Raw genomic sequence first — 23,493 nt, forward strand, 5'->3', positions numbered from 1 at the left:
CGCTAAAAACCCTCGAAGAACCATCTTTTTTAGGAGTGTACATCTGGAGTAAGAAGGGAAAACTGGCTGATGCCCTTCCAAAACCCTTTATCCCAGAGCTGATCTTAATCTGTCCTTAATGTTTTATACAGGGAGATTCACTCGAAAGAGGCCCTGAATATTCTGTTGTATCTCCCGTTAGGATGAAGCCATCTGAACCAAACAAACACACTACACACCTTGACGGGTGTGTAATTGATTGCATGTTCCTGAACACATCGGAAAGCATTAGAGAGGTTAAACGTCGCTACAGCTGTCCGGCTGTCTGAGGAGCACATTGCATGCTGTTTCGTCCTGATCGATCTGTCCTAGCGAGAGTTAGTCCAGGACATTCTTTCGAGTGAATCGCCCCATATAATTCGTTTGTATGTCTGTATTCATGTTTCATATACAATAAAAAGAAAAAATACATAGATACGTTTTTACTTGTTTATAAAGCAAGCTAAACTCTATAAATATTAGGCCTGGTTTAAATATTTGGCTCTGCATCATCACTGCTGATTTCCGAAGACCTAACAGATGAAAATTTTATGTAATCTTTGATTTTATAAGATTATGTTATCGTTCCTGTAGGTCCACTAAAACCAGACCATGAAAGTGGTTCATGGGAGCAATAAGGGGGCATTTACTAGGCTTTGTTGTCGGTTTCTGAATGTTCTAGGCATGATGAACACATGTGGGCTGTGTTTTGATCATCATGTGCTTGAAATCTGGACTTCATGTGTTTTTTCTCAACACCAGAACATGTGAACCGCATGTCAAAGCCACTGTTTGCTGTTTCAGCACACATGTTGACCCCACACAATATGCAGCCTATAGGCTGGTCAGTTTGTTGTCCCTCTTGGCACAGCATGTATGGTATGTTACATCTTCATGTTTGAGGTTAATGATTATGTAACGCAAACAGGCTGATTGTGGGACCGTCTGGCGTAATCGTGTTAGTGGCCCACTTGAGTTTACCACATGCCGACGAACTTTAGTAACCTCACAGGTGGGGTGCTGAGGGGGCTATCCGCACTCTGGACAGCGTCTCTTCCAGTTCCCGTAACTCCCTCAGGCCTTCATCCTCCTCCTCCTCCTCCTCCTCCTCCTCATCCACCTCCTGCAGCAGCTCAGCTTCTTCCAACTCAGGCTCGACCTCCAGCAGCACTTCCATCTAAAAAGGAATGAAAAACAAGGCGAATGCTCCAGTCCAGGGGACCCACCGTCCTGCGGATTCGTGTTTTTCATGTTTTCACGTTTTCCAACACACCTGCTCCAACTCACGACGAATTTAACTTTAAAAAATTAAACTAGAACAAAGCTGTGCAAAAAAACACAACCAGACCAAACTGCGCCAAGCAGCAGGTCCCCACCACCGGAGCCAAAAACACACTACCCTGTCAACAACAGAGAACTGAAATGAAAATCTTCACGCTTTTCTTTCTTAATGATTTAGACAAACAGCGCTGAGCAAAGTTCCACCTAAGCACATTAATTCATTTAAAACCAATGTGTTTTTGCTCGTACGCCAGAGTTTGGACTGGTCAAATGACATGTTTTGTTGATTTTCTGAGCGAAAATATTTCAACACATCCTCTGCAGAGAACACGCTCAAATATGGCATTTTTCTGCTAATTTTAGTGCACAACTATTTACTATGTTTTCGTTGAGTTTTACATATTGGGGGTGGGAATCTAAAATGTGCCATAACTTTTGCAAAAGCCACTTTTTTTTATATGTTAAATGAATCAAATTCAAACAAATACGTGTTCCCTGTAGAGGATGTGTTGACCTACTTTCTCTTACAAAATCAACAAATGATCTTTTGACCAGGGTACCCAAACTTTTGCATGCACCTGTACGTAAATAAATACAAACAGAGCAAAAAAGAATGATGTATTTCAAAAAAGTCACTGAAGAAGTACTGATTAATCAAATTTATTGGATGATACCTACAAATAATAGTGGATCGACACTTTGACAAACACACTGACATACTTAAAATCAGTACTTGTTGTATTAGTATTACCTCTGCAGTCAGAAGGAAACCTCGTACCACCAAAATGGGGACTTTACAGGAGAAGGAAAAAACCTGCTTTACTTTGAATGGAAGTCAATGGAACCAGATTTTTTTCCAAGTCATTTAAGGTCATTTCTTTTAGTCCATTCATCATTAAATTTACAAACAATGTAAAGGGTGACTGGTATTTCCAAATTGTGTCAAAAACTAAAAAACATCAAAAATGGAGATATGATGTTTTGTTCCGAAAGCAGCGTTATTTTATGTCCCCTACCGGCCACTTTATTAGGTTTATCAGGTGCTAGTAAAAGGCTGGACCTGCCTTAATTCTTCGTGGCAGACTTTCAACAAGGTGTTGGAAACGTTCCTCAGAGATTCTGGTTGGTTATTTGAGTTCCTGCTGCCTTTCTATCATCTGGAACCAGTCTGCCCGTTCTCCTCTGACCTCTCACATCAACAAGGCATTTTCGTCCACAGAACTGACCGCTCACTGGATGTTTCCTCTTTTTCGGACCGTTCTCTGTGAACCCTAGAGATGGTTGTGCGTGAAAATCCCAGCAGATCAGCAGTTTCTGAAATACTCAGACCAGCCCGTCTGGCACCAACAACCACGCCACGTTCAAAGCCCCTTAAATCCCCTTTCTTCCCCATTCTGATGCTCGGTCTGCACTTCAGCAAGTTGTCTTGACCACCTCTACATGCCTAAATGCACTAAGTTGCTGCCGTGTGATTGGCTGATCAGCTATTTGTGTTAACAAGCAATTGATTGTACCTAATAAAGTGGCCGGTGAGTATATATATATATATATATATATATATATATATATATATATATATATATATATATATATATATATATAAATGTGTGCTGATCAATGTCATCTTAGACTTTTCCCATCAAAGTTAAACTGATTTTACCATCACAAGGCCAGTATTATGTTATGACATATCGCTATGTTAGTGACATCTAGAAACTGAATGGTACAAGAATCTTTTTACTCCAAGAACATAAGACAAAATATTGTTGTCAGTTTAAAAAATATGTTAGAATTTTATTCCCCCTTAACATTTTAGAGTCTGTATGCAGTGAGTGTGCATACACTTAGTCCTAGTTACACCTCAATAATTTATGTCTGTCTGTATGTATGTACGTACGTATGTGTGGATGTGGAAATTATTTCCCTATTCCTCCCTACGTAGACCATCAGCATTTACACTTTACCCACAGTAAGCTGACAGAACCAAGACAGTTTGCTCATTCTCATTTCTGAGCCAGGCTAGGTTAAAGGGGAACTCCACTGATTTCTCAAATTCCCTGCATAATTAAGTGGTGATGTAAACAGTCGTTCAGAGCGGTTTGGTGTGAAACGCTCCGTTCTAGAGAAACTTACCAAGTCAGAATTGTTCACAGTGGTGGTGATAGGAACCAGACGTCCACCTCTAAAAGCTCCCTCACAGAAAGCTATTAGATGACATGGTTATCACTGTTGGTGGAAGAAAACCTCGCATCTCCAAAACTGTAACTTTACAGGAGAAGGAAAAAACCTACTTTACTTTTAATGTAAGTCAATGGAACCAGAATTATTTCCAAGTCATTTGGGGCCGTTTCTTTTGGTCATTTCAACACGAAATTTGCAAGCAACATAAAGGGCATCATGTATTTTCAGATGATGTCAAAAACTGAAAAACGTTTTGTGATAAAGTTTCGCCCTAAAACGTAATCAGGTTATTTTAATGTATTCATGCTGGATACTCAAAAGGTGTTCCCAAGCAAAATAATCCCCAAAGAAAACTTTACTTTTTCAGATTTACCTCTATTTTACCTTCCTCAACATGTCATAAAAACAGAGCATATGTGTGGGTTCTCTGGTGGTTCTGGATAGTAAATAAAATGTCTGTATCTGTGTTGTAGTCATGGCGACCCCTGGTTCCCATCACCACCACTGTAAAGGAATCTGAGTCTGTACGTTTCTCTACAAATGAGCCATTTCCCGTCAAACCACTCCGAGTGACCTCCTTTACACTCACCAGCCACTTTATTAGGTACAATCAATTGCTTGTTAACACAAATAGCTAATCAGCCAATCACACGGCTGCAACTCACTGCATTTAGGCGTGTAGAGGTGGTCAAGACGACTTGCTGAAGTGCAGACCGAGCATCAGAACGGGGAAGAAAGGGGATTTAAGGGACTTTGAACGTGGCGTGGTTGTTGGTGCCAGACGGGCTGGTCTGAGTATTTCAGAAACTGCTGATCTACTGGGATTTTCACGCACAACCATCTCTAGGGTTACAGAGAACGGTCCGAAAAAGAGGAAATATCCAGTGAGCGGTCAGTTGTGTGGACGAAAATGCCTTGTTGATGTGAGAGGTCAGAGGAGAACGGGCAGACTGATTCCAGATGATAGAAAGACAACAGGAACTCAAATAACCAACCAGAATCTCTGAGGAACGTTTCCAACACCTTGTTGAAAGTGTGGCACGAAGAATTAAGACAGTTCTGAAGGCAAAAGGGGGTCCAACCTTTCACAAGCAAGGTGTACCTAATAAAGTGGCCGGTGAGTGTATCTCCGAGACTGCATTATACAGGCAATTCGAAAAATTCAGTGGACTTCCCCTTTCATTTAGCTAGCAACAACGACTCGATATTTACCCAGAGAGTTATGACTAAGTTACGTTTAAACAGCAGTAGATATTGACAACACGCACCTGCTAAACCATAACCACAGGCTTTAGAAGCTTAATGACGCGGTTATAGCTGTTGACATAGAACGTTTTATGGAAAAAATACGATTAGCATGATCGACTTACCTTGTAGACTCAGGAAGGGGGGGACGTTTACATTTGGTTTCCATAGCGACAAGCGCGTTGTGGAAGGCGTCGCAGCATCTGAACCAATCCTTAACGCCGTATTCCAACTAGGCCCGCCCCTCCAGCGCTGCGATTGGCTGTGAGTGTGTCCTCCTCCGCTAGGATTGGCTAGTAGACAGTGGAAAGCGGCCGTAAGTTCTTCCATAGAGATTTGACTGCATACACACTTGTTCTCAGCTGGGAGACGCGTTTAATAACCAAGAATGCGTTTGTGTCAGCATTTTACTGTTTTTTAACTGGTTTCTTGTCCTGCACAGCTGATTCCACTTCAACTCAAGGGTTTAAATGAGTACTAGAACATGCAATACAGGGAACCTCCACGAAAATATAACACTATGGTCTAATTAAATGATTGAAGACGACATTGGTGCTTAAAGAGAATGTGAGAAGATGTATGCATGATTACTTGTATTGTTTAAAAAGCAATAAAAAAGCATTAATCAAGTTTTTTTTTTGTAAATTATTGACTTCACAAGCACTATGATGCAAACAGCTTAGGATCAATAGGGCACTGCACAGTGTGTGTGTGTGTGTGTGTGTGTGTGGCTGATCTCCACAAAGGTTTCTTTTTTATTTAACAAATCCTGCAGCCCTTGTGAGAAAAAGCAAAATAGCCCTGAGTATTTTAGTCCTGGTTGCAGTTAGGGTGGGTTTAGACAGGATTTAACTACCATAACAGTTGAAATCCAACGTGCATGCATATGTGGGGGTGAGATAATCGGTGTTTGTGCCTGAAAAATTGAGAAAATAGTAGGTAAAAGACCGTTTTTGGTATAATTATATTGCATTACATGTAATTATATAATATAAATGTGTAATATATAATTATGTGCCAACTGGATCATCTGAGTTCTGAGACCATACGAGTCAAATATTTAAAATAAAAATGAAGGAAAAGGAAAGAATGTACGTATATGTTTAAAGAGTGACCCCCGCTGTGGCCTGCCAGGCTGTTCCACTGGCTCGTATTTACCTGCTGCGCTGACCTCACCGCCCCCTGGCGCTCCCTCGCCGAGAGCAGCATTAAAACTCCTCCACTCCTCCGGGCTCCGGAGACAGAGGGAAAGAAGGAAAGCCCAGTCCGTTAGCGGAGATCCACACCGAGGGGCGACCATGCAGGCGTGCCGCGCTCTGAGCTCCGTGATCGTCGTTTTAGTTGCACTTCATGAGTGTGGAGCTTTCTGGCTTCTGAACGTGATCTTCCCACCTCCGGCCAAGCCGAGGGTCCCGAGCAACAGCACACCGCCGGTCATCATAGGTAAGCGAAACCCCTCTGATCTGGAGTGGTAATGGGTTGGTAACGATGCAGAACATGGGAGCATTGCTGAACGTATTAGTCTTAGTTCGATGGCGTTTGGTGGCATTCATAACCATAGTTTGGTATCATAGCTGGCCATAGTTTAATATCATAGCTGGCCATAGTTTAATATCATAGCTGGCCATAGTTTGGTGTCATAGCTGGCCATAGTTTAATATCATAGCTGGCCATAGTTTGGTGTCATAGCTGGCCATAGTTTAATATCATAGCTAGCCATAATTTGGTGGCATTCATGACCATAGTTTGGTATCATAGCTGGCCATAGTTTGGTGTCATAGCTGGCCATAGTTTAATATCACAGCTGGCCATAGTTTGGTGGCATTCATGACCATAGTTTAATATCATAGCTGGCCATAGTTTGGTATCATAGCTGGCCATAGTTTGGTGTCATAGCTGGCCATAGTTTAATATCATAGCTGGCCATAGTTTGGTGTCATAGCTGGCCATAGTTTAATATCATAGCTGGCCATAGTTTGGTGTCATAGCTGGCCATAGTTTAATATCATAGCTGGCCATAGTTTGGTATCATAGCTGGCCATAGTTTGGTGTCATAGCTGGCCATATTTTAATATCATAGCTGGCCATAGTTTGGTATCATAGCTGGCCATAGTTTGGTGTCATAGCTGGCCATAGTTTAATATCATAGCTGGCCATAGTTTGGTGTCATAGCTGGCCATAGTTTAATATCACAGCTGGCCATAATTTGGTGGCATTCATGACCATAGTTTGGTATCATAGCTGGCCATAGTTTGGTATCATAGCTGGCCATAGTTTGGTGTCATAGCTGGCCATAGTTTAATATCATAGCTGGCCATAGTTTGGTGTCATAGCTGGCCATAGTTTGGTGTCATAGCTGGCCATAGTTTAATATCATAGCTGGCCATAGTTTGGTGGCATTCATGACCATAGTTTGGTATCATAGCTGGCCATAGTTTGGTGTCATAGCTGGCCATAGTTTAATATCATAGCTGGCCATAGTTTGGTGTCATAGCTGGCCATAGTTTGGTGTCATAGCTGGCCATAGTTTAATATCATAGCTGGCCATAGTTTGGTGTCATAGCTGGCCATAGTTTAATATCATAGCTGGCCATAGTTTGGTGTCATAGCTGGCCATAGTTTAATATCATAGCTGGCCATAGTTTGGTGGCATTCATGACCATAGTTTGGTATCATAGCTGGCCATAGTTTAATATCACAGCTGGCCATAGTTTGGTGGCATTCATGACCATAGTTTGGTATCATAGCTGGCCATATTTTAATATCATAGCTGGCCATAGTTTGGTATCATAGCTGGCCATAGTTTGGTGTCATAGCTGGCCATAGTTTAATATCATAGCTGGCCATAGTTTGGTGTCATAGCTGGCCATAGTTTAATATCATAGCTGGCCATAGTTTGGTGTCATAGCTGGCCATAGTTTAATATCATAGCTGGCCATAGTTTGGTGGCATTCGTGACCAAAGTTTGGTGTCATAGCTGGCCATAGTTTAATATCATAGCTGGCCATAGTTTAATATCATAGCTGGCCATAGTTTAATATCATAGCTGGCCATAGTTTGGTATCATAGCTGGCCATAGTTTAATATCATAGCTGGCCATAGTTTGGTGGCATTCATGACCATAGTTTGGTGTCATAGCTGGCCATAGTTTAATATCATAGCTGGCCATAGTTTGGTATCATAGCTGGCCATAGTTTAATATCATAGCTGGCCATAGTTTGGTGTCATAGCTGGCCATAGTTTAATATCATAGCTGGCCATAGTTTGGTGGCATTCATGACCATAGTTTGGTGTCATAGCTGGCCATAGTTTAATATCACAGCTGGCCATAATTTGGTGGCATTCATGACCATAGTTTGGTGTCATAGCTGGCCATAGTTTAATATCACAGCTGGCCATAATTTGGTGGCATTCATGACCATAGTTTGGTATCATAGCTGGCCATAGTTTGGTGTCATAGCTGGCCATAGTTTAATATCATAGCTGGCCATAGTTTGGTGTCATAGCTGGCCATAGTTTAATATCATAGCTGGCCATAGTTTGGTATCATAGCTGGCCATAGTTTGGTGTCATAGCTGGCCATATTTTAATATCATAGCTGGCCATAGTTTGGTATCATAGCTGGCCATAGTTTGGTGTCATAGCTGGCCATAGTTTAATATCATAGCTGGCCATAGTTTGGTGTCATAGCTGGCCATAGTTTAATATCATAGCTGGCCATAGTTTGGTGGCATTCATGACCATAGTTTGGTATCATAGCTGGCCATAGTTTAATATCACAGCTGGCCATAATTTGGTGGCATTCATGACCATAGTTTGGTATCATAGCTGGCCATAGTTTGGTGTCATAGCTGGCCATAGTTTAATATCATAGCTGGCCATAGTTTGGTGTCATAGCTGGCCATAGTTTAATATCATAGCTGGCCATAGTTTGGTGTCATAGCTGGCCATAGTTTAATATCATAGCTGGCCATAGTTTGGTGGCATTCGTGACCAAAGTTTGGTGTCATAGCTGGCCATAGTTTAATATCACAGCTGGCCATAGTTTAATATCATAGCTGGCCATAGTTTAATATCATAGCTGGCCATAGTTTGGTATCATAGCTGGCCATAGTTTAATATCATAGCTGGCCATAGTTTGGTGGCATTCATGACCATAGTTTGGTGTCATAGCTGGCCATAGTTTAATATCATAGCTGGCCATAGTTTGGTATCATAGCTGGCCATAGTTTAATATCATAGCTGGCCATAGTTTGGTGTCATAGCTGGCCATAGTTTAATATCATAGCTGGCCATAGTTTGGTGGCATTCATGACCATAGTTTGGTGTCATAGCTGGCCATAGTTTAATATCACAGCTGGCCATAATTTGGTGGCATTCATGACCATAGTTTGGTGTCATAGCTGGCCATAGTTTAATATCACAGCTGGCCATAATTTGGTGGCATTCATGACCATAGTTTGGTATCATAGCTGGCCATAGTTTGGTGTCATAGCTGGCCATAGTTTAATATCATAGCTGGCCATAGTTTGGTGTCATAGCTGGCCATAGTTTAATATCATAGCTGGCCATAGTTTGGTATCATAGCTGGCCATAGTTTGGTGTCATAGCTGGCCATATTTTAATATCATAGCTGGCCATAGTTTGGTATCATAGCTGGCCATAGTTTGGTGTCATAGCTGGCCATAGTTTAATATCATAGCTGGCCATAGTTTGGTGTCATAGCTGGCCATAGTTTAATATCACAGCTGGCCATAATTTGGTGGCATTCATGACCATAGTTTGGTATCATAGCTGGCCATAGTTTGGTATCATAGCTGGCCATAGTTTGGTGTCATAGCTGGCCATAGTTTAATATCATAGCTGGCCATAGTTTGGTGTCATAGCTGGCCATAGTTTGGTGTCATAGCTGGCCATAGTTTAATATCATAGCTGGCCATAGTTTGGTGGCATTCATGACCATAGTTTGGTATCATAGCTGGCCATAGTTTGGTGTCATAGCTGGCCATAGTTTAATATCATAGCTGGCCATAGTTTGGTGTCATAGCTGGCCATAGTTTGGTGTCATAGCTGGCCATAGTTTAATATCATAGCTGGCCATAGTTTGGTGTCATAGCTGGCCATAGTTTAATATCATAGCTGGCCATAGTTTGGTGTCATAGCTGGCCATAGTTTAATATCATAGCTGGCCATAGTTTAATATCACAGCTGGCCATAGTTTGGTGGCATTCATGACCATAGTTTGGTATCATAGCTGGCCATAGTTTAATATCACAGCTGGCCATAATTTGGTGGCATTCGTGACCATAGTTTGGTATCATAGCTGGCCATAGTTTGGTGTCATAGCTGGCCATAGTTTAATATCATAGCTGGCCATAGTTTGGTGTCATAGCTGGCCATAGTTTAATATCATAGCTGGCCATAGTTTGGTGTCATAGCTGGCCATAGTTTAATATCATAGCTGGCCATAGTTTGGTGGCAATCGTGACCAAAGTTTGGTGTCATAGCTGGCCATAGTTTAATATCATAGCTGGCCATAGTTTAATATCATAGCTGGCCATAGTTTAATATCATAGCTGGCCATAGTTTGGTATCATAGCTGGCCATAGTTTAATATCATAGCTGGCCATAGTTTGGTGGCATTCATGACCATAGTTTGGTGTCATAGCTGGCCATAGTTTAATATCATAGCTGGCCATAGTTTGGTATCATAGCTGGCCATAGTTTAATATCATAGCTGGCCATAGTTTGGTGTCATAGCTGGCCATAGTTTAATATCATAGCTGGCCATAGTTTGGTGGCATTCATGACCATAGTTTGGTGTCATAGCTGGCCATAGTTTAATATCACAGCTGGCCATAATTTGGTGGCATTCATGACCATAGTTTGGTATCATAGCTGGCCATAGTTTAATATCACAGCTGGCCATAATTTGGTGGCATTCATGACCATAGTTTAATATCATAGCTGGCCATAGTTTGGTGTCATAGCTGGCCATAGTTTAATATCATAGCTGGCCATAGTTTGGTGTCATAGCTGGCCATAGTTTAATATCATAGCTGGCCATAGTTTGGTGTCATAGCTGGCCATAGTTTAATATCATAGCTGGCCATAGTTTGGTGTCATAGCTGGCCATAGTTTAATATCATAGCTGGCCATAGTTTGGTGTCATAGCTGGCCATAGTTTGGTATCATAGCTGGCCATAGTTTAATATCACAACTGGCCATAATTTGGTGGCATTAATGACCATAGTTTGGTGTCATAGCTGGCCATAGTTTAATATCATAGCTGGCCATAGTTTGGTGGCATTCGTAACCAAAGTTTGGTGTCATAGCTGGCCATAGTTTAATATCATAGCTGGCCATAGATTGGTATCATAGCTGGCCATAGTTTAATATCACAGCTGGCCATAGTTTAATATCATAGCTGGCCATAGTTTGGTGGCATTCGTGACCAAAGTTTGGTATCATAGCTGGCCATAGTTTAATATCATAGCTGGCCATAGTTTGGTGGCATTCATGACCATAGTTTAATATCATAGCTGGTCATAGTTTAATATCATAGCTGACCAAAGTTTAATATCATAGCTGGCCATATTTTAATATCATAGCTGGCCATAGTTTGGTATCATAGCTGGCCATAGTTTGGTATCATAGCTGGCCATAGTTTAATATCATAGCTGGCCATAGTTTGGTGTCATAGCTGGCCATAGTTTAATATCATAGCTGGCCATAGTTTGGTGTCATAGCTGGCCATAGTTTGGTATCATAGCTGGCCATAGTTTAATATCACAACTGGCCATAATTTGGTGGCATTCATGACCATAGTTTGGTGTCATAGCTGGCCATAGTTTAATATCATAGCTGGCCATAGTTTGGTGGCATTCGTAACCAAAGTTTGGTGTCATAGCTGGCCATAGTTTAATATCATAGCTGGCCATAGTTTAATATCATAGCTGGCCATATTTTAATATCATAGCTGGCCATAGTTTGGTATCATAGCTGGCCATAGTTTGGTATCATAGCTGGCCATAGTTTGGTGGCATTCATGACCATAGTTTAATATCATAGCTGGCCATAGTTTAATATCATAGCTGGCCATAGTTTGGTGGCATTCGTGACCAAAGTTTGGTATCATAGCTGGCCATAGTTTAATATCATAGCTGGCCATAGTTTGGTATCATAGCTCGCCATAGTTTGGTGGCATTCATGACCATAGTTTAATATCATAGCTGGCCATAGTTTAATATCATAGCTGACCAAAGTTTAATATCATAGCTGGCCATATTTTAATATCATAGCTGGCCATAGTTTGGTATCATAGCTGGCCATAGTTTGGTGTCATAGCTGGCCATAGTTTAATATCATAGCTGGCCATAGTTTGGTGTCATAGCTGGCCATATTTTAATATCATAGCTGGCCATAGTTTAATATCATAGCTGGCCATAGTTTGGTATCATAGCTGGCCATAGTTTAATATCATAGCTGGCCATAGTTTGGTATCATAGCTGGCCATAGTTTGGTGGCATTCATGACCATAGTTTAATATCATAGCTGGCCATAGTTTAATATCATAGCTGACCAAAGTTTAATATCATAGCTGGCCATATTTTAATATCATAGCTGGCCATAGTTTGGTATCATAGCTGGCCATAGTTTGGTGTCATAGCTGGCCATAGTTTAATATCATAGCTGGCCATAGTTTGGTGTCATAGCTGGCCATAGTTTAATATCATAGCTGGCCATAGTTTGGTGTCATAGCTGGCCATAGTTTGGTGTCATAGCTGGCCATAGTTTAATATCATAGCTGGCCATAGTTTGGTGTCATAGCTGGCCATAGTTTGGTGTCATAGCTGGCCATAGTTTAATATCATAGCTGGCCATAGTTTGGTATCATAGCTGGCCATAGTTTAATATCATAGCTGGCCATAGTTTGGTATCATAGCTGGCCATAGTTTAATATCATAGCTGGCCATAGTTTGGTATCATAGCTGGCCATAGTTTAATATCATAGCTGGCCATATTTTGGTATCATAGCTGGCCATAGTTTAATATCATAGCTGGCCATAGTTTAATATCATAGCTGGCCATAGCTTAATATCATAGCTGGCCATAGTTTGGTGGCGTTCATGATCATAGTTAGGTGCCATTGCTGGCCATGGTTTGGTGACATTCATGGCCGGAGTTTGGTGGCATTGTTGGACATAGTTTTGTAACCATGCTAGACATGTTTTCTTACAGTTGTGCCACAATTCATTTTTCTCCATAGATGTCTCTGAGAAAGCTCATGGATTTTTTTTCCCTTTTACTTTTACTCATTTCTACATTAACATTCACTGTACGTTTTCTCTCCTTGACATTGCTGTTTTAGTACCTGGGAAGTTGGGAAACCGCCTTGAAGCCAAGATAGACAAGCCCACACTGGTCCACTGGTTGTGCTACAAGAAGACTGAGGACTGGTTCCCCCTGTGGATCGACCTCAACATGTTCATGCCTATTGGGATCGACTGCTGGATTGATAACATAAGGTAAGGAGAAGCACTCAACTCATCTCAAGTTCACGTTGGGGAATGACTTTTATGTATTATTTAGATGAATGTATTATTTTGATGCACCCTTAAATGTTTCAAATGATACTTTTACTTATTAAGTGTTACTAAAGTGTTTCTGTGAGGAAAGGAATCTACCAATTTAGTCGAGGAAGGATAATGCAAACCAGGTGGCTTTTCATCTGGATGATCCATAACAACCCCATGACGGCACCACATCCTTTTATAATGGAGGGAAGCTCAAGCATCCCACTGACTTGTAGCTGTACCATTTTGCCCTCATTTCCCTGCTAAATAAAAGCATCCCTGTTGGTCAAATGTTGTGGATTGGCTATGGTTCTCCTAAACTCCTCCCTGCAGTCACTTGATATGTCATCACTGTCTTATGAAGGTCTTGCAGCAAGTTCTTTTTATTTTTAAACTTTTGCTAAACCATTTCATAACGCCAGCTGCCCTTTACATTGTGTGGACATTTCATGATGAATGGGTCAATAGAAGTACGTTTGAGCCTAGACTAAAAGCCTTGGCCTTTTCGGTGGCTAATAGCCACTTTTTAGGGCCAGTTTTGTGGACCTGGATGAAGCCTAGTCTTGGAATAACCTGCAATGCGGATGGTATTTTAAGATTTAAAAATCCCTATAAATTTAGGCTTAATCTGGTTCTAGGAAACCAACCAGTGTCCATAAAACTGGGCCTATCATATATTAAGGAATCCAGCTCTATAATTCACAGTTAGGCCCCATTCCTGAAAATTTAGCCTCTGCTTTATTGACTAGTGCCTCCTAAAGCTTGACACTATGGTGATAAGTGCCCAGCCATCAACTTTTATGGCCTCCCTCCAAAGGCTTAAGTAATTATCCTTTGATCTGTTGTTTTTGGAAAGTTCTCAAGAGGCTAACATGATGACGACAAATGGACCTCAGCTGTCAGCATGGCAGGAATGAAATGACTCACCGTTTGCTTTTCCTCTCACTGTAGGATTGTATATAATCGGACGACTCACAAGACCTCCAACGCTCCGGGGGTTGAAGTCCGAGCCCCTGGCTTCGGCCAAACGTACACCGTAGAGTTCCTGGACAGTAACAAGTTGGCAGGTGAGTGGACTGTTGCTGTTGTGCACCCAAGTTGGGGTCAGTTTAATCAGTTTGAAGTGTCTAATGTGGCTTCTGATACTGCATGTTTCAGTGTTTTCAATAATATAAAACAACTTTGTTTCAGTGAAATGTGTCACGTGATGTGAATAATTAGCAGGAAGCTTGAAAAAATGTTAGATTGTCTAGAATGATGAACAGGTGATGTCACTGATGTTCTACCATTAAAAATCTTAATATGAATCTGGACACTGGTCCTTTGATTATGAAATAAAAATCCAGAATGCATTTTATATTTAAGCAGTGGTTAAATGATCAAGGCAGGTGAATTGGCCAATGAGGACATTATTAATTACAGTAAATTATTACTTATTTATGGAGCCTCTAAGGGGCCGTGGTTAAAAAAAACGGAAAAAGTTAATGACATTGTGTTCCCTCGCGAATGGTTTGCATTTGCTTGCAAAAGCTGTGCTTTGACTAAGCTCAGAAATGGAGCAGCTCATTGAATTTTACGTTTGTCTTGGAATGACATATAAAGTCGTGTCGCTTCACAAAATCAGACATGACTTCGCTCTTAGTGAGCGCAAACTGAAACTGAGACCGAGTGTCCTCGTACAGTAAAAGCTACATTTACAGAGAGCGGCAGAGAATAACTGCTGAATAAACTCAGCACGGACTGGCCTTTAACGTACCTATGCAAAAAACAAAGCTCTAATGTAGCCAAAGACGTTGGGCACCTCTGGTCGTACGTTTGCTACGTCTGACGAGCATATATTTTATGAGGGAATGCAAATTATGTAAATGTATGTTGTATAAATTATATTAATAATATAGGATCTCAAACTTTTAAACTGTAGTGTGTCTTTAAAACTGGACAAAAGTATGTTCTACACACACATCTTCTGAGCCTCTTCTCCTTCTGGGTCGCTGGAGCCTATCCCAGCTATCATTGGGCGAAAGGCAGGATACACCCTGGACAGGTCGCCAGTCCATCACAGGGTAGACAGACACACACAGTCACTATTTCGTACGTCCAAACGGCCTGACTGCATGTCTTTAGACTGTGGGAGGAAACCGGAGAACCTGAAGGTCACCTCCACACAGACAGGATCCTGGTCGCCCGGCCGGGGACTCGAACCCAGGCCTTCTTTGCTGTGAGGTGACGGTGCCACCCACCACCACGCCACCGCACCACCCAAAATATGTTCCAAAGAAAGCAGAATTTATGCAATTTTCCAAGAACAAAGTACAGACAGAATTCAGGCTGCATGGTGGCTGCGAATACTGTTTATAGCCATGCGACATACTTTTGTTGATTTTTATAGGCAGCAGTATTCAAGTCTATTCTATCATTGCTGATGCTGCTCTGTTTGTAGGTTATTTTTACACCATGGTTCAACATTTGGTCAACATTGGATACGTGCGGAATGAAACCGTTCGAGCTGCGCCGTATGACTGGAGGATTGCCCCAAGTGAGTTAACGCTCTTCTAACCACCCTCCCCCGCCCCCCATTCCTCCTACTTTAATGCCTTTGTGAAAACGATCAGCTGCATGTTGTTCATGTTCACTTATCTCTCCGATTTGCAGCTTTATCTGCAACATGACATTGTGTCATACCGACACATACCGATCAGGCATAACATCATGACCACCTCCTTGTTTCTACACTCACTGTCCGTTTTATCAGCTCCACTTACTGTATAGCTGCACTTTGTAGTTCTACAGTTACAGACTGTAGTCCATCTGTTTCTCTGATACTTTGTTAGCCCCCTTTTACCCTGTTCTTCAGTGGTCAGAACCCCCATGGACCCTCAAAGAGCAGGTACTATTTGGGTGGTGGGTCATTCTCAGCACTGCAGTAACACTGACGTGGTGGTGGTGTGTTAGTGTGTGTTGCGCTGGTCTGAGTGGATCAGACACAGCAGTGCTGCTGGAGTCTTTAAACACCTCAGTGTCGCTGCTGGACTGAGAATAGTCCACCAACCAAAAATATCCAGCCAACAGCGTCCTGTGACCACTGATGAAGGACTAGAGGATGACCAACACAAACTGTGCAGCAGCAGATGAGCTATCGCCTCTGACTTTACATCTACAAGGTGGACAGACAAGGTAGGAGTGTCTAATAGAGTGGACAGTGAGTGAACACTTCAGCAACACTGCTGTATCTGATCCACTCAGACCAGCAGAACACACACTAACACAACACACGCACACTCGTCATAATGTTATGCCTAAATGGTTTATATGCATTGTGAACTTTACATCATCCACCCAGTCGATTTTACGCTGCACTCACCCAGTGCACTCCCACCGTACCCTGTTTCTGTGTGCGTGGTGTGATCCAGATGAGCAGGAGGAATATTTCTCACGGCTGAAGGGTCTGATAGAGGAGATGCATGACGAGTACAAGCAGCCAGTCCATCTGCTGGGCCACAGCATGGGCAGCAATTACATCCTCTACTTCCTCAACCAGCAGAGCCAGGCCTGGAAAGACCGCTACATTAAGAGCTTCATCTCGCTGGGAGCACCGTGGGGTGGAGCCGTGAAGCCCCTCAGGGTTTTAGCATCAGGTAACAAGAAAAACGTTATTATTATTATTCACTATTTACATCAGAGGCTGCCAGTCCAATCCATTTGTTCTGTTCCACCTTGTAAACACACTTGAGTGAGGTAACAAAGAGCTGTAAATCTCAAAATTGAATAACCTATCGATTATTAATCACTTCTGCAGATTGGAAGACGAATCACAGTGAGCCTCTAACTGGAACGTTGCATTTTAGTGGGTCTGTTTTAGTTTTGAAGTTTTCACTTTTAAATTACTTCGATGGCGAAGAGGTAGATGCATTTCCTCTGAAATGAAGGCCCCTTTGCTGCACTAACAGCCTCTACTCTTCTGGGGAGGCTTTACGCTAGATGTTGGAACCTTGTTGTGAAGATTTGATTGCATTCAGCCATAAGAGCACTTGTGAGGTCAGGTGCTGGTGTTGGATGATCGGTTCTGAAGCTCCATCACTCCAAAAAATACAGCTCCACTGCTCCACAGTCCAGTGCTGAGGGACCCTCTAGCCCACGCTTGGCGCTGGACATGGAGACCTTAAGATTGTGTGACGCTACCAGAGACCATCTCGTTCTACTCATCTTACTGGCAGTACTTTCCTATAGAGAGTAACACGTGTGAGCGATGGGACCTTAAAGTAGCTGAATCCAGGGGCGCCTGGATACTGTTAGACATGCAGCGTACATTATTTGGTGGGGTCTCGAGGAGTGGACTGGAAACGCTCTATACTTATTCTTTAAAGTGACTCATGGAACAGCCGTCTTTCTGAAGCACACACTGACAGTAGCAGGGTGTTATCAGATGGGATCAAATCCATGACCTCTTACCTCATAGCTTCACTGAGCTCCCACATCACACAGATGTATTGATTCATCGGAGAATTTACTGGAGTTTACTGGTCCAATATAAGGAGCTCTTGAGATTTAAGACACCATGGAGAGCATGGTTCTTCTTTTTTAATCAGAATTATGGATCACCTCCTTAAGAACTATGCAAATGCATGCCGTGCATCAGTACACTTTTCTCTTCAGTAGTTCTTTTTAGTTCTGGGCAGTACGACAATCTTTAGCATGTCACAGTATGTCGTATACAATGTATTGTGAACATGTCTTATGATGTAGGAATACAACAGAATTTACAACCATTGGTCACTGTGTTCGCACACTGTGAAATTAGACCTCTGCATTTAACCCATCCGTGCAGTGAAACACCACATACATGCTAGTGAACACACACACTAGGGGGCAGCGAGCACACTTGCCCGGAGCGGTGGGCAGCCCTATCCACAGCATCCGGGGAGCAATTGGGGGTTAGGTGCCTTGCTCAAAGGCACTTCAGTCATGAACTGTCAGCCAGGGGGATCGAACCGACAACCTTCCGGTAACAGGGATGGTTCCTTAACCTCCAGCCCATGACTGCCTGACTGAGGGCTATGAAATATGACATTATTTATTTATATTGTGATAAATTGCTGGGTTCAGTACTGGTTAGGGTGTTTCCTGTGTTCCGCCCAATGACCGCTGGGATTGGCTCCAGCTCCCACCGCGACCCGGAGAAATAAGCGGCTTAGATAGCGCATGTGTGTTTGTGTGTGTGTGTGTGTGTGTGTGAGAGAGAGAGAGAGATAAACTGCATCACAGTATATCACTGTTTCAATGTTGAATACAAATCATTGTATACATATAAATATATATATATATATATATATATATATATATATTATATATATATATATATATATATATGTATTATACTTAATCTGGCACAACTGACTCTTTGCGTGTGTGTGTGTGTGTGTGTGTGTGTGTGTGTATTCCAGCTCATAAATCAGAAAAAAATAAATATTGTGAACATAACTCTGTATTAGACATTTATTATAATTGCCCATCACGGGGTGGCAAGGTTTACAGTTTGCATGATCATGCACATTGATATATCTTCACATTCCTAACAAGGGTCGAGGTTTAGGGACTCTCCTACACCATTTTTTAGCAGTTTACTGGGCATCACAATAATTCATACAAATATTTAATACTGATTTAACAATATTGATTAACATCCAATGATTTTTAAATCATGACTTTAGTGGTACTGTAGCGTGGATCAAACAGTTCAAAGTTACATTTCACGGTATGAACGCTTTGCTGAGAAATTTACGTCGTGTGCACAGATTGAAGTGTAGGTCACCTTTCTCAGCAAAGCAAAGCTGAGAGGCACAATATTCCAATATTTCATATTCATATTCTAAACTATGCTTTCTGGAATATCTAATAACTCCATCAAAATATTTAATAACGGTTTCAGTTGACATACAGCACACATAAAGCTCAGACTATAAAGCACTCAGATTACCTTACTTTAATATAGTGATCTTTGGATTAGATTACAGATTACATTTCAGTAATCTGTGCCAGAATAAGTAACCCTCCCGATCCTGCTCCACAGGTGACAATGATGGAATCCCGCTGGTGTCCAACATCAAGATCCGTGAGGAGCAGCGGATGACCACCACGAACCCATGGATGATCCCATCCGACGATGCGTGGCCCAAAGACCACGTCTTCATCTCCACTCCATTCTTCAACTACACCAACCAGGACTACCAGCGCTTCTTCACCGACATCAACTTTGAGGATGGCTGGTACATGTGGGAGGACACGCGCAACCTCACTGCTGGACTCCCCACGCCGGGGGTGGAGGTCTACTGCTTCTACGGCGTCGGACTTCCCACGCCGGTCACTTACATCTACGACGAGGAGTTCCCAAACTCCAACCCCATAGACTTTCTGTACGACGATGGAGACGACACGGTGGACAGCCGCAGCATGGGCATGTGCAAGCGCTGGATAGGACAGCAGGAGCAGCCGGTGTACGTGACTGAATTCAAAGGCATGCCCCACCTGGACATGGTCTTCAACCACAATGTCCTGACAGCCATCCAGGAGATCCTGGAGGGAACTTTCCACCAGGAGGAGAGCGTTCACACAGTTACAGTGAAAGCTTCTACTAATCTCCCTCAAGAGCCCCTCACCCCCAGCCCATGAGATGTATTCCTCGGCCTGATTTCACCACTGAAAATGCACAGTGGGTAACGGTGATGGTGGTGGTCCACCAGCCATTTAGCTTGTGTAAATTTGTGTGTGTATTTGTTGTATTGTCCTCTGTAAGCACTCACATATTCATCAAAAGGTCTTTTGTAGTTTTGTTAACATTCCCTCACTGACTTCAACTCACCACTCGGACTAACACCGATCAGGCCTGACATTCTGACCACCTCCTTGTTTCTACCCTTATTGTCCACTTTATCAGCTCCACTTACTGTATAGCTGCACTCTGTAGTTCTACAGTTACAGACTGTAGTCCATCTGTTTCTCTGATACTCTGTTACCCTGTTCTTCAGTGGTCAGGACCCCCATGGACCCTCACAGAGCAGGTACCATTTGGGGGGTGGATCATTCTCAGCACTGCAGTAACACTGACGTGGTGGTGGTGTGTTAGTGTGTGTTGTGCTGGTGCGAGTGGATCAGACACAGCAGTGCTGCTGGAGTCTTTAAACACCTCAGTGTCACTGCTGGACTGAGAATTGTCCACCAACCAAAAATATCCTGTGGGCGGCGTTCTGTGACCACTGATGAAGAACTAGAGGATGACCAACACAAACTGTGCAGCAGCAGATGAGCTGTCGTCTCTGACTTTACATCTACAAGGTGGACAGACAAGGTAGGAGGGTCAAATAGAGTGGACAGCGAGTGTTTAAAAACTCCAGCAGCACTGCTGTGTCTGATCCACTCAGACCAGCACAACACACAGTAATATGGCCCTTTAGGTGGCGAAATGTCGAAGCCAAGTTTAATAGTATGCTACAATGAGTATTGGACTGGGCGGATTGACTCTGGCTGTCGCCATCTACTGGCCGACTCTGCAAGGCAACTTTAATATCCCAGTTTTTTGCGTTGTTTTTTTTTTTGTTTGTATTGAAACCTTCAGTGTACAATATAAACACCTGTACATTTCAAAGGTAGAGTAATATCGCCTTCTGTAATATTTACATGATACAGAAAGAATTGAAGTGCATTCCATTGTATTTATAAAAGGAATTACACAAAACTTTTCTGTTTTGATGCTTGATTTATGTCACAAAACCATTTTACCATAAAGAAATGAGCAGACACTAGAAAGTCTCAGTATTGAGGTCAGTCTGTTTATCACCCTCCTCTCTCCAGCTTTCCCCCTGAGCATACACACACGAGCCCGAGCGTCTCTTTGCTTTCCTCGTGGCATTTAGCAACCCTTGACCTGATCTGAGGGATCAAAGTCTGGGGCAAATCAGCAGAAAAGTCAATTTTCTGAAACTCACTTTACTATGAAATGGTTCTGGACACCTATGAAAGGACAGACTGAGCAGCTGAAGAACAAACATATGTGCCAATAGCAACTGAGCAGAAGATAAAATGATTGACACTGTTCAGAAGGCAAAGGGGAAGCCAGAGCTCCCTAAAACCTTTGTTTTAGTATATTAAGTAACAGAAACATATTCTATAATATGCTGGCTGACACGGTTTAATGAAAAGGATCTATTTTCAAGTTAAAAAAATCAATTCACCACTGATTTTTGCAAGTTCATCCTACATGGAGAATGAAATCACAAGATTTTCCACGAAGACATGCTTCCCAGCGTGTCTCACAGCCGTGGCCTGACTGCTTCCTCTGAAAGGACACTGGCGCATGCTGTCAGGTGGACATTAAAGTAGAGCATTACATTCATATATGGACAAAAGCAGCACTGCGTGTGAGATATTCCGTGTTCATGATCAATCTCAAAACCTAAAATGATCTTTAAGATCACTGCAAAATTACTGTAGTAGTGGGTAAAAGCTCTGCCTTCTACACTGTAGGCTGGGGTTCAATCCCCCGCCTGGGTGAGCACCCTACACTATACCAATAAGAGTCCTTGGGCAAGACTCCTAACACCACCTTGGCCTGCCTGTGTAAAATGATCAAATTGTAAGTCGCTCTGGATAAGAGCGTCAGCCAAATGCTGTAAATGTACTGTGGATTCAAAGGATACGACTTTTCTCAACACGTGCGCATGATTTGCACACATACATTTTCTTTGGCTGTAGTGACCCTGCAGTTAACTTTGGAATCAGTAAAGTATCTGACACACCCCTATCACTTGACTCACCGACACACTGGCGCATTGGGAAGGGTTTAATCCAAATTTGGTGAAAAGTGTGCCCACTACAAGGTCCGAAAACACTTCGGTTGGAGAGAGTTCTTAACATTCGTACATTTAACCTCTTTTTTTTCCATCCATCTGAATTCACGTGACCAAATCGTAAGGCTAATTATTCAGTAGCTGCATGAAATAAATGCACTTTATTTATTTATTTATTTATTTGTTGTAAAAGCCACTCAAATGAACAGAAGGTGTGTTTTATGATCTCCACATGTCACTATATGTTTACAATTTACTGCTGAAAGCCAAAAATCTCCGCCGCTCTTTGTGTTGTTCTCTAAAAGTGATGTTTCCAGAGCAGATCACTGAAGAGACGCCGTCTGTTTATAGTTTAGAGCCCAGATTTGGGGAAAAATGGGTCGACTTTCAGTAGAAAAACAAAATTCAGCTTCTTTTATTATAAGGGTTTAAAATGACGTCACCGTCTATTAGACTGGAGAGAAGAGCTACAGCCTCACACGACGCCCAGCTTCTGAATGGAGCTTATGAAATATGAAGATTATGATGAATATGGAGTTTAAGAGGCTACTTAAACTTCAGGACGCATGAAGAGCCAAACAAGTGACCTTTTATACCCTGACTGCCTTTAGTCTGCTGTGTAAATGCTGTGTTTTGATGAGGTTTGCTGTAGTAATAGCTCTCATTAGGGTGCAATGTTTGGTTCCAAAGCAGTTTTTTTGTAAGTCAAATGCTGCTGAAACGCATTATTTTCGATTGATTCTACTCGAGCACCTTTCTGAGGATAAAGATTCCCTTTTCTGGTGTAACTTGACTCTGTTGTGCTGGTTTGGCTGTTGGACTGCTTTATGAGCTTTAGCATTTTATGTTAGACCAAAAAGATAAGAACAGAACCTTCAGGTGCTCAGCCGAAAGATGCTGAATGGACTGAGACCTTCCGCTTTAGGTCAGAAGTCTTTGGACTTTAGACAATTGTTTTTACTCAGTTTGGTCTCAGCAGCTGCTTTTGCTTCCGCGCTCTGCGTCTGCTTCTGATACCCGCACAAGCAGCGATGTGAAATAGATGCCGCATCCAAAATCTCACTCTACCACACTAAAGAGTGTGGCAAAACCAGTATGTCACCATTAGAGGCCTATTCATTATTCATTATCATTAGTCATTCTGGACACAACTAGAGTGAATGCCCAATAGAGGAAGGTTATATTGAGCTATTTCGGCCTGTTTAAGGCAAAGGTCTTCCAAATGTACTTTCTGGACATCCACACTGACTGGTGTCCGCTGTAGAAAGAAAAATCAGATCACCATTGGAAAAATAAGCCACTGTAAAAATAAAAAAGCTACTAAAATTCTAACAGCAAGTTAACTGATCAGT

The 23,493-nt window shown here is 42.2% G+C and overlaps 2 protein-coding genes across 6 annotated transcripts in view; one reads left to right on the plus strand and one right to left on the minus strand.

Moving 5' to 3' along the window:
• The window catches only part of ccdc135 (coiled-coil domain containing 135), a 28,026-nt gene extending 22,043 nt beyond the window's left edge, over positions 1 to 5,983 (minus strand). For 2 of the 5 annotated variants that reach the window (XM_037540795.1, XM_037540791.1), the window contains exons 1-3: positions 5,884 to 5,981; positions 4,851 to 5,018; positions 1,029 to 1,195 (exon numbers count right to left, since the gene is read on the minus strand). In XM_037540795.1, coding sequence (XP_037396692.1) covers positions 1,029 to 1,195 — 167 coding nt within the window. In that variant the 5' untranslated portion in view covers positions 4,851 to 5,018; positions 5,884 to 5,981. Of the gene's footprint in view, positions 1 to 1,023; positions 1,196 to 2,050; positions 2,087 to 4,850; positions 5,019 to 5,883 lie in introns of those variants that run through there. The other 3 variants (XM_037540793.1, XM_037540792.1, XM_037540794.1) reach the window with 3 other exon arrangements.
• On the plus strand, positions 5,887 to 20,309 carry lcat (lecithin-cholesterol acyltransferase). Its single transcript, XM_017698837.2, has 6 exons — positions 5,887 to 6,168; positions 13,097 to 13,253; positions 14,253 to 14,368; positions 15,742 to 15,837; positions 16,712 to 16,936; positions 19,369 to 20,309. The coding sequence occupies exons 1-6, from the start codon at positions 6,024 to 6,026 to the stop codon at positions 19,965 to 19,967; spliced, it is 1,338 nt and encodes a 445-aa protein (XP_017554326.2). The 5' UTR covers positions 5,887 to 6,023; the 3' UTR covers positions 19,968 to 20,309.
• The last annotated feature ends 3,184 nt before the right edge of the window (positions 20,310 to 23,493 follow it).

The sequence above is a fragment of the Pygocentrus nattereri genome, chromosome 8, assembly GCF_015220715.1.
Source record: "Pygocentrus nattereri isolate fPygNat1 chromosome 8, fPygNat1.pri, whole genome shotgun sequence".
NCBI lineage: Eukaryota > Metazoa > Chordata > Actinopteri > Characiformes > Serrasalmidae > Pygocentrus > Pygocentrus nattereri.